A 13187-nucleotide genomic window follows, 5' to 3' on the forward strand; every position below is an offset into this window, starting at 1 on the left:
ATAATGGGACTTTTGTTTACAAGGTGTCGATTGGTTTTAGAAGCTTTGATAATGACTCCAGACAGTCAATAAATACAGAGACTTTTACACTGCCAGTAGGAGCCGAACTAAACTATCTAATCTTTTTAAAATGACAGACAACACAATGAACTCTGAACTTAATCCCCTCCAAACATTAAGGAGACAGTTTAGTGCTTAAAGTACTATTCAAACTCAAACCCTACATTTAAAAAAAATAAATAAATCATTAAGCATCCGATTTAAACACACAGGGAAATTCAGAGTTAGGGCTGGTTTTCCTTCCCATTGTGCCTGGGCAGTGGGCTGTGGTGGGCTCCAAGGCTGCTGGTACCTTGTCTTGGGCAAGGAAAACACCTGTGTGCCTTTTGAAAGCAAATTTGTGTCAAAGCATTAAAAAAAAAAAAAAAAAAAAAAGGGCAAGACAAAAAAAAAAAAAAAGCTGAAGCCGTAATTACTTTGTGTCTTTACTGAGCAAATTTTTGAAGTTTTGAAGAAGAGAGGGGGGACAATGTTATACGCAACATTTCAGGTGACAGAGTTTACACTGCGGGGCTCATAACCTCTGAAAATGACACGTGGCAAAGGGATCCATAAATGTAACGGAGGAGAAGGGTGGCAGGCAGTGGCTAACGTACAAGTTTCTTGTGGAACGGCATCTCCAGACATAATTAGTGACTAAGAAGATTAATTGTGGAAGGCGCGTTTCTCCTTTACTTGAAATCTATGACAGAGGCCAATTCTTGTTTTAGAAAGTGACACCCACCACAGTTAAACAGTTCTCTAATGCCTGTTAATAGAGAGGAAAGATATATACATATTTATTTGATAAATACCTAATTATAAAATATAAATATATAAAAAAGTAGGAGTATATAGATATATTAAATCACCCTTTATTTCAGCTCAACAACTTTTTAAACAAATAATAGGACCATCTGACTGCAGGACTGTTTCTTCTACTAGCAATAAAGTAAGGGGAGAAAAAAAATATCCTTAAGTTATCAATTCTTCTGAGTCAGACAATTGTTTGCTTTTTAACTTCTTTAGAATCACTTAGTGCAGTGCAAATCTGAATCCTCCCAGTACTGGCAAAGGTTCAGTATTACCCTGTTTCCCACGATTGCATTTTGCATGTCTATTTCATTGATTTGTCTTATACGTGTACCTCTGGCTAACGAATGGAGGAATTAATTCATCATAATCTTTTCAATACTTTCCTCTTTTGCCTAATATAACGCCTGACATGGCAAATGCTTTAGTTTCATTCTTAACATGGCCCAGGTATCTATATCGTCTTTCCTGGGTAACTGGAGATGAGTTATGTTAAATCTCTGTATTTGTTATTAATTATTTCTGCTGAATAGCTAATATTTCCTAAAATCTTTTCAATGCCTCTCTGTATCTGAGGTAGATTGCTGTATGCAAAGGGAAAAATATAATTAAAATCATCATTTGTACATTTGATGATAGATTTTCAATTATCAAAATCTGTTTACATGTTGAATACGATTTGTTGTTCTGCAATCTTGTAAATTTTATTTGCTTAAGGTATCCTCACTGTCTTGGTAAGTTACAGTATTCGCATGTGAATGGATTCAAATATTTTACGTTATTAACAACTGATTCTGAAGTGAGGAGCGTCTGAGGCTCCCACTGCCTGTGTTTTGCCATGGTTAATTATTTAAGCTTGTCTTTCCTGCAGTGCTGCTTGGGCAGACTACAGTTACATGCTGGTTGAGTTGTCATTCGGATGAGCTGCATTATCAGGATGGCCAAAATCTTATAATGGATTGTTACTGAGAGACGTGGTGTCTGTGTTCTCATGATGAGATCAACTGGCAGAGGTGAGAGTGGGAGTATTTATTTGGCATCAATGTGATGAATGAATGGGTTTACGAAAACTGAATGACCCCTGCTGGCATGATGGGCAAAGCATCCTTGGCGTGGGTTGGATGGCACAGGACCTTTGGGCTCACTGTGTTCACCCACTGTTGGCTAGTTATAATGCAATGTATATAACGAAACGCCACCAACCTCTCCTCACCCTGGAGGGCAGCAGGGACGTGCTGGCTTGGGTCACTGCTGCTGGTGTAGCTGTCTCGCTCTTAGGGCCAAGCTGCCACCATGCCATGGTGCGTGCCCTGGGAGCGTGCCCATGGGCTCCAAGCTGGCTTGGTGACATCTGCGTCCTAGCGTGCTGGATCTGTCTTGTTGTGCTGGGTCTGCCTGCGGTGATTCAGCTTCAGTGTTTGAAGCACCGAGCTCCCCTATCGTTTGTAGAGCCTCCCTGCATGGTGCGAGCCCCCAGTGTGGCTCAGCTTTGGTGTCCTGGAGGTCCTGGTCTCCTGAATGGAAACCAAGTACTGCTTTCTGGAGTAAATCCCAGCTGTGCCATGGCCAGTGAGCTTACTACCAAGAAGGCAGATAAAGGCACAGACTTTTTTTCCTCTGAAAAGAATAGCAGCTATCGTATCATTAATTCCCAGCTGTGCAACCATTTCACAAGGAGCACTTACCAGCTTTCCAATTTTTTAATTGATCAGACCCTTCCCTTACTTTGCCAGACTGCGTGTGTATTTATAGCCATGTAACACTAAACCAGATCTGCCTTTGTTTTTGTGATTTATGTTTTTTTTTCTTAAACAGGAAAGCATTCATTATCAAATGTTGTGAGAACAATACAGTAACTGGAGGTTATTTTATATGAAAATATTGTTGATTGTTCCTCCCCTAGAAATCTCTCTTGGCAGCTCACTTCCTGCCAAATGAATCAGCAAAAGCTGCTCATGAAATTTGTTAATATATAATACAATCATCCAGCGCTGCACTTGCTCCTTATCTATAAAGTCCTTTTGTGATCAATGATTCACATCACCTTTTGATTATAGTCTGTGAGCACAAACAGTTTCTTAATATAAATTAATGGCCTTGGAATTTCTAAATAAACATTCTCTTTTGTTTAGCATCATTTCCTATTTTCTTACCAAAACAAGAGTCTTATTGTAATTGTTCAGTTTTCACTGGAAAAAGTGTTTGTGGACTGGAATGTTCTCAAAAAACAAGCAGTTCCTCTCAGAGCTATTAGTGCTGATTTACAAGGTCTAACCTGCTACGTTAATTGAATATAGCTAGGGAATATTACTAAAAAGCAGCTAGTATGGTGTCATACTGTAAGTAATGATTCCTGTATTCTTTTACTGGAAAAAAGATTTTTCTGTTGAAGCATAGTACTATTTGGCAATGGGGTCTTTTTGATCTTTCACAGTAATAAACCCTAGGTTATCTAAGCAGGAGATATTGTCAAGGTATTTCCTCTAACTTTTCTTGTTGTTGTGAACACTACTAAGTAGTTAGGCATGGGCTCTTCAGCAGAATTAATTCTGAAGATTTCCTCTCGCCAGGTCTGACTAGTAGGATAATTAAAATACCAACCATCACACAGTGGTAAGCTAATGTTAATTATCCCCTCTTGCAAACTTCGGTGAAGCATGAGTGGAGAATGTAGCAGAAGCACAAGCCTGAGCTGCAGAGAACTGATACAAAAAGCTATCTGATAATATTCCTTTTTTTAAGGCAGAGTTATTTCACTTAAGGCAATTAGGTGGAGTTCTAACTAAACTGAAATAAGAACCTGAAAGACTGAAAATGCCTATGGAGACATTTAGTTTAATTAATTGTTAGCTAAAGTGATCCAAGCTTATCTTCAGACAAGGGATTTTTTTTTTTCCCAAAAGCATTTAAAGAATATAGGCCATGATAAAAATGATCAAACTTCTGAGTGGATTGTTCAAGTTGCTTTCAATTAAAGCTTTTTAGTTTGCGGTGAGGATGGGCTCAGAGCAGGCACGGTGTCTGCCAGTCACTGTGGTCCGGCTGACAGAGCAACCCACCAAGCTGGGGTCACTTGGCCAACACCAGTCAGATGTTCATCATATGCTTGTCCTAACCTCAAAAGTTATTTTGATTTCTGACTCACTTGTACCCCAAACCCGTTTTTCTCAGGAAAGTTCTCCAGGGTTACATAAGAAATTTAAAAGCTGTGGCTAGCTAAGACTAGATGCTCTTAACGTAGGGAGGAAAAGATCGCCTCTGTTCCAGGAAAGCAATGTCCTCCAGGGCAGTCATTGCCTACATACAGCCCGTCATTGCCTACAAGGAAGCAAAGCCCTCAGGCTTCCGGGGCATGTCCTTGGCTCAGGTTTTTGATTGACACTTGTCTCTTAAAAGCACTAGTAAACAGAGAGAATTTTTTTTTATGCTTCAGTGTTTTGTTCTGGAGAACGATAAAGAAGCTACTTTGTAAGCTATTATCCAACTTTATTAAGCAGTGTTTCCTTCAAATCTGAAATTCAAACACTGTGTTAAAATACAGTAGAGGTATTTATTTAACTCTGAACTGTTAATTACTGGGGCTGAGTATTATTTCATGGTCTGTATGTTGCAAAGAAAATGAAATAGCACTTGTTCTTCCTCAATGGCACCGAGCACTATATAAACACGTACGATGAGAGTGATTCTCCTCTCATTCCTGCTGCCGTCAGACAGAAGTGCCTCTGTTCAGCCAGCAGTCTCAATGGCTTTATTGACTTCTATGAAGATAACATCTGCACCAGCTCAGGATCTCTCCTGGTATTCTTAGGCACTCATAAGATGTCAATGAAATGCCAAAAGTAGTTAGTGATGCGTCATCCTCCTAATGGGAGAGATGTGTGTTGTTTTGAGCAATTTACTAGAAAAATAACAGGTGTAAAAGTGCATTAGAATGTTATTTCCTCAGTCTTTTGGTGACGATTTTTATATACACTGTCCAATTCTTAAATCCAGTGTAATGAAACCAAAAAGCCATGTATTTAGAGATTTTGACTGCAATTCAGGAAGCGTAATTCACTTAAATGCTCTCAAAAAAAACTAAGTAATTTCCCTGCTAGTATGTAATATACTGTCAGTATGGAGCAATCATGAAAGTCAGCAGCCTTACAAGAATACATTTTATCAGATGCCTACTAAAGAGATGTTTTAGTAGTAATGCATTGCAGAAAGACAGTAGCAATCCAGTTCTAGAAAAGTCAGATTTTAGGCATGGTAGTGCTTTGAGCACTGAAACAATTTCTGACACATTTCCCCTGGTTTATGGTGTGTATGTAATACCTGACAATAAATGCTATTTTTAAATAGAAATAACAACTTTATATGCCATAACCTAAAGCACAATTTGTCCTGCAAACCCTTATCATAACGAAGTGCATTTTGGACAATTAAAAACCATATTTATTTGCAGCAAATGGCTGTGAGTCATACACAGAGGCCTTCTACTCAATCCAGGAAAGGTTATCTTATAGTTTCTAAAGGTTAATATCAAATCTATTAATGTGTCTGAGATGTATGGAAAATCTACTGAAAAAGCAGTAGATTATAAAGCTCAAAGCATAAGAAGTAACTGCTATACCTTTTATTTGAATTATTTTTAAACTCCTAATTCATACACAATTTCATGGTTTTACCTCAAAAAAAATCCAACAATATTTTTTTTTTTTTGTGCATAATGAATTAAGAGGCCTAGAAAGGTAGCAGAAGTCCCTTCTCATAGAGAAAAGACTACCATCTTCAATGTGATGCTGCCAGCTCAAGCTGACACTCTCTTAAGTACTCCATTCAGCCCAGCCTATGTTGTCCATAGGTTATTACTGCATAGGTTACACTGAATTATCTGTTCCTGAAAAGCTATTCTTGCTATATTTGCTTGGGCAGAGGTGCCTGATTCCCGGTGGCGTAGCCTTGAGCGCTATGTTAGTGTGAGCTTCTCATTCCAAACTTCCAATAGCATATTTGAGAAAAATCATTTTGTCCCCAGCAAATGGGCCAGGCTGAGCTAGATGCAGGTGTACTGTTGACGGTGAGGTACAGGTAAGTGCATGTTGGTGACTAGAGGTAGTTGGGGGGGTAGAGAAAGGAGCAAGAAACAAGTCAGAGTTTCCTTCTTCCTCCTGGTAAATCTTCTGATGGCAGTATTCATCAAGAAGCTCAGGTTACATACATCAAGAAGCTCTTCAGGTTACATGTTAAATAAAATTTCTTAAAGCACATTTGCACCAAGGCAAAAGATGGCAGTGGCAATTCCAGCAGCTCCTTATCTGCCTGTTTGTCCCAAGAACCATTTGACGGGGGTGTTGCCACCATGCTTCATGCAAGAAGCAGGCAGAAACGGGTCTGGCCATCAGAAAAGAAGCAGGCACAAGGGCAACGTGAGCAGCCGGTGCAGGTTCTAGGGAGAATGAGGTGGTTTGCAAGGGTCTGGTTTGGGGATGAGCCCAGGAAAGGAGGCAGCACCAGAGCAGGAGATGCCAGAGAAATGACTAATGCCGTTGTTGTCCTTGTGGAGGGATGTAAAGAGGAGATACCCAGGCAATGACCAATGAAGTCATTTGTTATGGATGGCATTGCATGTGAAAATTATCTATAGTAATTCCATTTGAGGGTGGACATTTTCCCCCTTCCCTCTTTTCCATGAATCATTCAAAATGGATTCCAATCCAACTGGGAAAGAAAATTAAACAAACCTCTGATGACTTGATGCTGCTAATCTTGCATTGGTAATTTAAAAGAAAAAGTAATCTACACTGGAATTACATACCCAGTAGGGGTGACTCTACTACAGTATATACTACTCTTTTTGTAATTGTCATGTGGGTAAAACGTATTTTTAAAGCACTAGCACAGGCAGGCTAGATTTAAACCAGCAGTTCTTGGCCCTCTGGTTTCCCATTGGGCTTGGGGAAGAGTAGGAACTAGGGGAGGAAAGGGAGAAAGGATGTGGTGAAAGCAGTTTTGCTCTAGATAAGCCTGTGTCCTGCTTCACAATCTTGTTGATATTTGTCTCAATTTCGCCTCTTGTTCTACAAAGAGTTGTGAACCATTTTTACACCTTCAGCAAGAAATAGGTGCTCTGGCATATTTTGTCAAAGGCAAATCTCAAGATGATTGGAAAGATGGCAGCGGCCGACTTCTAGCAGATTAAAACTTTCTCGGGCTTCTTGACCTGTAAATTTCAACTAGTACAAGTATGATGTCTCAGAAATTATAATTCCTACTCTCCCTTTCAGCATGGGGAGTACCATAAATTAAAAAAAAAAATAAAATACGTAGCACTTTCTTTTCTGATAGTCTATTTAGCTGCAGCCTCTGAACATGTTATATATAGTTGTGAAGTAAAGACACCCTGTTCTGCCAGAAATTGATGAATGTATCAGCTTGTGTCATGTTACAGTATACTGAATTTGTCCCTTTGACTTTTTGCAAAAAAAATGTATTTCCTTGGACAAGGCGGCTCCCTAAAGCCTTTTGAGAGTGGCCCTGAACTCAGCTGGAAAAAGGAAAACTCACATACAACTGAAAGATGTAGACTTTGGGCATGTCTAATCAACGCCAGGATTATGGAAGGGGGGGGGGAGGAGGAGCAGAAGATAGAAATGGAGAGGGGGAGTGTGGGTTGGGCAGACAGTAGGATAAGAAGTAGGATCACCTGCAGCAGAAAGGGCTTCTGGCAGGCATTCATGGGTTCCTGCTGACGAATCTGGGGCTCAGCTACAGATCTACACCACTACACGTGAGATCCTTCTCCACATGTCATGGTCTCACACAGGTTCTGCGTGGGTGCAAGCCACCCCAGGGAGCCAAGCCGCTGGGCCTGGTGTAATTTGGTCTAATCCTGTACATACACCCGAAGGCAGAGAGAACCAAGGTACCTCAGCACCCACTTCCACAACCAGACGGACGTAACACCTGCCTATTTCTTGGTCATTCACCTTTGTATTTGTTTGCTTCTTTTTACATGGTTTTGCTTTATTATTAAACTTATTTATTTCCAGGCAGCTGTGACACCTACAACAACACTTGCACAGCAGAGTACTGTTTATTTTGGTTGGTTCATTCCTAAAGCAAGCTTCTGTGTGAGTTTTTGGGAAAGAAGGAATTGTACCCAAAGTCTCGGTAAGTATCGGACTCCCTTAAAGTCACATAAAAACATTCGCAAAAACATCGTGGTGCCATCGCTGCATCCTATTTTTTTTTTTTTTTTTTGCAAGCCACAGTGTGTGTTGGCTGGGTGTAAGTGCCCAAGGCGTCTCCCACTTGCCTGTGCTCTGCCACAGTGGCAGAAGATGCACTTTCTTCTATCACATGAATAAATTTAAACTGCAGCTTATTCAGTGTAATAGTTTTTGCAGTTTACTTTCACAGTGTCACCCCATAACTGATATATTAATACTTAATCTGGCTTCTATTAAGATCGGAACGAGCAGTTACGATATCCTTTCATCTGCATTTGTGTGACATCCAGTGGCTGGATGGGTCAATCACAGGCTCCCACTTCTCGCAAAAGGTGTATAAATGGCTCACAACTCTGTTTAGAACACGAAAGCAGGAAATGTATTGGATATTACTGCTAACCGAGCAATTGCTTAATTTTGGTTAAAAAATAAACAGCTGATAAAAGCAGCTTGTTCAAGGGAAGCCGTTACAGATATGTATGTGTGCAATTCATTATAGCCTTTAGAGCTCTTTCTCACTTCTGACAACTCGTCCCCTCGGTGCTCTTGCTGGGCACTGAGAAGTGAATAAACAGTATATTGCCCCAGTCAGAAATGAGTATTTCTATTTTCCTGCGTTTAGCTGTTGACTGCACCGCATGTCAAGACCCTCATCAATTTTGTCAGGAGCAATACTGAGACAGGAGTTACATTTTGATTAAAACCTTCGAAATATCAGAAATAACCAAATATACTAAGACTGACTATGTCATGTAACATCGAATTAGGCTTCTGAAAAGTTGTTTAAATGGAAAGATCTAGAACTCCAGTCTTGTGTTTGAAATAATTGCCTGAAATGAAAGTAATTGGTGACAGTTGTGCAAAGTATTTTCTTTGCCATCATCATAATGACAATGACCTGACAGTAGCACCGCTCTCAACATCTGTGGGAGTTTATCCATGCCCTTTCCTTCCAGGATTCCATGCAGGTAATAAATTCGTAACCGTTTTGTTTATTGCACATTCACATAAAAATCATGGTTATCCCAGAACGTTTTTTGTATTCTGCTATTATAAATAGCATCTACTAATGCTGAAAAGGAAAAAGATGAGAACGTAAAAGTTTCTCTGCTTTTCCAGTCTGCAAAGTCCATAAATCTGACTAATAAATCCAGCTAATTTCTTGTGCATGCAGACTTTTTATACAGCAAAAGGAAAAATACAGTATTTTTTAAAAATATATTTTTAATCTCATAAAACTTAACAGACAAATTGAGCATTGATGTCTAGTGTCTGAAATGACTTTAAAATTGTGTTTTCAAGCTGACTAGATTTCAAGATCAATATTTATTACTGGTGAACTATTAAAAGGATGTAGAAATATTATTTTTGCCAGTAAATTTCCTGTTGAGATAAATAAATCAGACACACAGAGAAAAAAGACTGTGCAGGCCTCGGTACTGTATACAAGGCAAATGTTACCAGCAGAGACAGGAAAACAGCAGCTGTGCACCATTCTTGGACACAAAGTCCTCAGGAGTCACGAGGTTAGCGCAGGATCTGTTTTTTCATGCCTGGTTTTGCTGACTATGGAGTCACTTAGTCAACGACAATAATCAGAATAAAAGTCCTCTCCTGAAGTTAGACTAGTTTTATGCTTATCTATGGCAAGGAAAAGCAAGTCAAAGCTGTCAGAACTGTATCTAGAAGAAAACAAAGATCAGATATACGAAAATGCCCTTGCTGAGATCCAGTCCTTTGAGCTGCCTCTTGGAACCACCTTAAGGTATGCATCATTTAGATAATATTATCTTTTTCATGATGGATTTGTTCCATTCTATAGCTGGTCTTTCAATCAGACCAATATATTAGAAACTTTGTTTTCCTGACCCTGAAACCTCAAGGAAAGTTGAATTTAATTTCAGTGCGATTGGCCCTAAGTGAAAAAATACAAACCAAGGTCACCTACTGAGCTCTTTCTTTTCACCAAGACAAAGGTGTCTGTTACTGAAAATTGGCTGCAGATTGTCTATGAAGAAATTACTCTTAAAATGAAAACAAGGGGAAAATTGCTCTTTTGTGTGGCAATGTTTTTAGTTTGATGTTAGTAGCTACATTTTTAAAGTATTAATTGCTGCTTATTCTTAGATTTTCAATAAATGCAACCTTTTTTATCACTAAAGACACAACTACTTAAAGTTTCACTGTTTATATTCCTAAATATCTGAAGATTTTAATATTTTTTTCACTTGCAGCTTATGGAAACCCTTTAATGGTAAAAGTGCAACTGAAAAAAAAAATATTCCTCTGCGTATTCTTCCCTATAAAAAACTAACACGTACAGGATTATGATGTTATGTTTTTAAGTACATTGTAGAAGAGTTTTAAAAATAGCCTGCCTGGCACTGTAGGTGTCAGATTGCAGTGACCATCAGTCTAAAGAAAGAAAATTTAGTTTACCCTGAAACATGTATGTGTCAATCTATTACTTCAGTAATTTGGTGACGGAAAGAAAAAGGAATGTGGGAAGATTGTTACTGCATATTAGTGACTTCTTGAAGGAAATACTACTGCAGAGGTAGCCTGTAGGATTTTTCCTATTTTCTTTCTGTAGCATGCACTTTGTAGGTACTTGTCTACATGTGGAATAATCCTTGTTGATTTAGTAGGTGTCATCAATAAATTCATCTGAATCAACACTGAATATGATAAAACCACAAGCATAGACACGATGTGCACAGTCTTTGCTGCTATTTATTAACTAGCATCCAGGTGTAGTTGCACCCGGGCAGGAGAGATGATGAGTTTGATTACAGTAACTGGAAGGGTGCCAAACACAATTGTAGCTGGCTGGTGTCTAGGCTTTGATGCATTCACAGTTGTAAACCACTGTCAGTTCCTCACTGGAGAAGTAGCCACACATCGCCCTGAAGTTTTACACTTCAGGCTTATTTCTTTACATCGGCTTCCTACTTGTGTGCAGAAAGCAGGTGTATCCTGTCTCCTGAGCATGCAAAACCCAAGGACTAGCTCATCTTTGGCCACAAACCACAAAGTGTATAATTTAAATAGAAAATGGGCTATTCCTCCTTCATTGAAAAACGCAGCTTTGCTGTACACATGCTCGAGGGCATGAGGAAACAATATACCCGTTTCTAGTGAAACGCAGCAAGCCGATGCATAAAAAGGTGCACTTATTTGGATGTTCTATTTTTTACCCCGACCCCCAAATTTCTAGCACCTAAAGAAAGGAAGGAAACAAGCCGGTGACCGAACTTGAATGCAAAATTCTCTTCAGAGTTTCCGTGCCAGGGCCGGCGGCTCCTCGCTCCGCCGCCTCCTTCCTGCTGGGGCTGGCATGGCCCGCCGGTACCTGATGGGGAGCAGCTAAAAGCAGATAAAAATAAATAAATTTAAAAACCCCACCCCCGTCCCCCCCCCCCCCCAAAAAAAAAAGAAACAACGAAAAAACACCTCAAGAAACAAACCAGAACCACCCCGAAGGAAACGGCCGGGTTTGACCCTATACGCCTTCAAAGGGCGACGGGCCGCGGGAAGGGCAGCTGGTCCGCCCGTAGCGCAGCCGGGAGAGGGATCGTGTTTTGGGCGTCCCTGTTCTGTCACCGGGCGCTGAGGTGGCAGAGAGGGTGGCGGCAGACAGGGCCAGCTGCCCCCGGTCTCCACCAGACAACAGCGCCTGGAGCTGCCGAGGGGACGGAGGGACTTTGCCGGGCTCCTCGGCCGCCCCCGGCGCAGCCCGTCCCCTGACGTGGGCCGCGGGGCACCGGCGGGTTGGGGCGACCCGGGCGGGCGCGGCCCGGTGCGACCTGCGCCTTCCCCCCCGGGCCGCCGGCCGCCCCCCGCGCCGGGAAGCCCTCCCCGCCGGGAAGCCCTCCCCGCCGGCCGCCGCTGCCCCCCACCCGGCTCCGCGGCCGCCTCCGCCCTCGGTCCCTCCCCGGCGCCTCCCGCAGCGGCGCGGCCGCCGGGTCCCTCCCATCCAAGATGGCGGAGAGTCTCCCCGAGCATGATCGGATCCTGCAGGAGATCGAGAGCACCGACACGGCCTGCGTGGGACCCACCCTGAGGTGAGGGGTGGTGGGGGCCGCGGCGCCGACGGCGGGCGAGGGTCCCCCGCCCTGGCCGACCGGCGCTACCACCCAGGGAGCCGCGACCCGGCACGGCCCGGCCCGGCGCGGCCGCGCTTTCTGACAGCTCCTCCCCAGAGACACCGCGGGGCCGCCCGCAGCGCCGCCGGCCGGAGAGGCCGCGCTGGGCCCGGACAGGGACGCGCAGCCCCTGGGAGCGCCCCGCGGAGGCCTCACCGCCCCCTCCCGCCCCGGGCCCTGCCGGGGCGCCGCGCCCCGGCCGCCCGCGGGGTGGCGGGGGGAGAGGGGCCGGTGCGGTGCGGACGCGGAGCGGCGCCGGCCCGGCCGCCGGCGGCTGTCACCCCCGGGCCGGCGGCGCTGACAGAGAAGGGGGCCGAGTGGAGGCTGCGGCCGTGCCCCCGCCTCCGGGCTGGCCTCCCTCTGTCATTGTCTGCCGGGGAAGCGGGGCGATGCCCGGCTTCCGCCGGGGCTGGGCCCGCCGGGGGCGGCCGCCCTGACCCCCTGCTGGCCCCTCCGTCACCCGGGCAGGGAGTGCTCCTGTCCCGGCCTTGGACATGGGGCATCTCCCGGGAGTGTGCCGGTACCCCCGGGTCTGGGCTGCGAACGGGACCGATGCCGTGTTGTGGGTGTCTTTGCATCAGTGACTGCAGGGCTCCTCCACAAGCAGCCTTTCCTAATGCAGTCTGAAATCTCCTGCCTGGTTAGGTTCCTTCTGGAAACGTGACAGTGTCCAGAGCATTTATGAAATGCTGTGACTTCAGTGGCTTGTTTGTTTGGGGTTTTTTTTGCATGTTGAAGAAAAGGTTTTGCTTAATCTTTCTTGTTAGAAATGTGTTAGTGCCCTTCATTTTGAGCTGGGGAAAGAAGGGCAGGGCCTGGAGGGAGTGGATCCAGGTATGGAGAAAAAGGGGGTCTTCATCCTGGAGCTGTGCTTCCCTGATGAGAGATGTCTGAAAGAAGCAAAAAAGCACGGACACTAGCCAAACTGGGGAGAGAGAACTGTGAATTTGCACGCTGTCTCTTTGGGAAGATGCAG

The 13187-nt window shown here is 43.5% G+C and overlaps 1 protein-coding gene across 10 annotated transcripts in view; it reads left to right on the top strand.

Annotated features, from left to right (window-relative positions):
- The first annotated feature begins 9604 nt into the window (after nt 1-9604).
- Nucleotides 9605-13187, top strand: part of EXOC6 (exocyst complex component 6) — a 99135-nt gene continuing 95552 nt past the window's right edge. For 5 of the 10 annotated variants that reach the window (XM_063338260.1, XM_063338261.1, XM_063338262.1 and 2 more), the window contains exon 1: nt 9607-9831. In XM_063338260.1, the coding sequence (XP_063194330.1) occupies nt 9710-9831 (122 nt within the window). In that variant the 5' untranslated portion in view covers nt 9607-9709. Of the gene's footprint in view, nt 9832-11915; nt 12131-13187 lie in introns of those variants that run through there. The other 5 variants (XM_063338265.1, XM_063338266.1, XM_063338267.1 and 2 more) reach the window with 3 other exon arrangements.

This window comes from Chroicocephalus ridibundus, chromosome 6 (genome assembly GCF_963924245.1).
Source record: "Chroicocephalus ridibundus chromosome 6, bChrRid1.1, whole genome shotgun sequence".
NCBI classification, from domain to species: domain Eukaryota; kingdom Metazoa; phylum Chordata; class Aves; order Charadriiformes; family Laridae; genus Chroicocephalus; species Chroicocephalus ridibundus.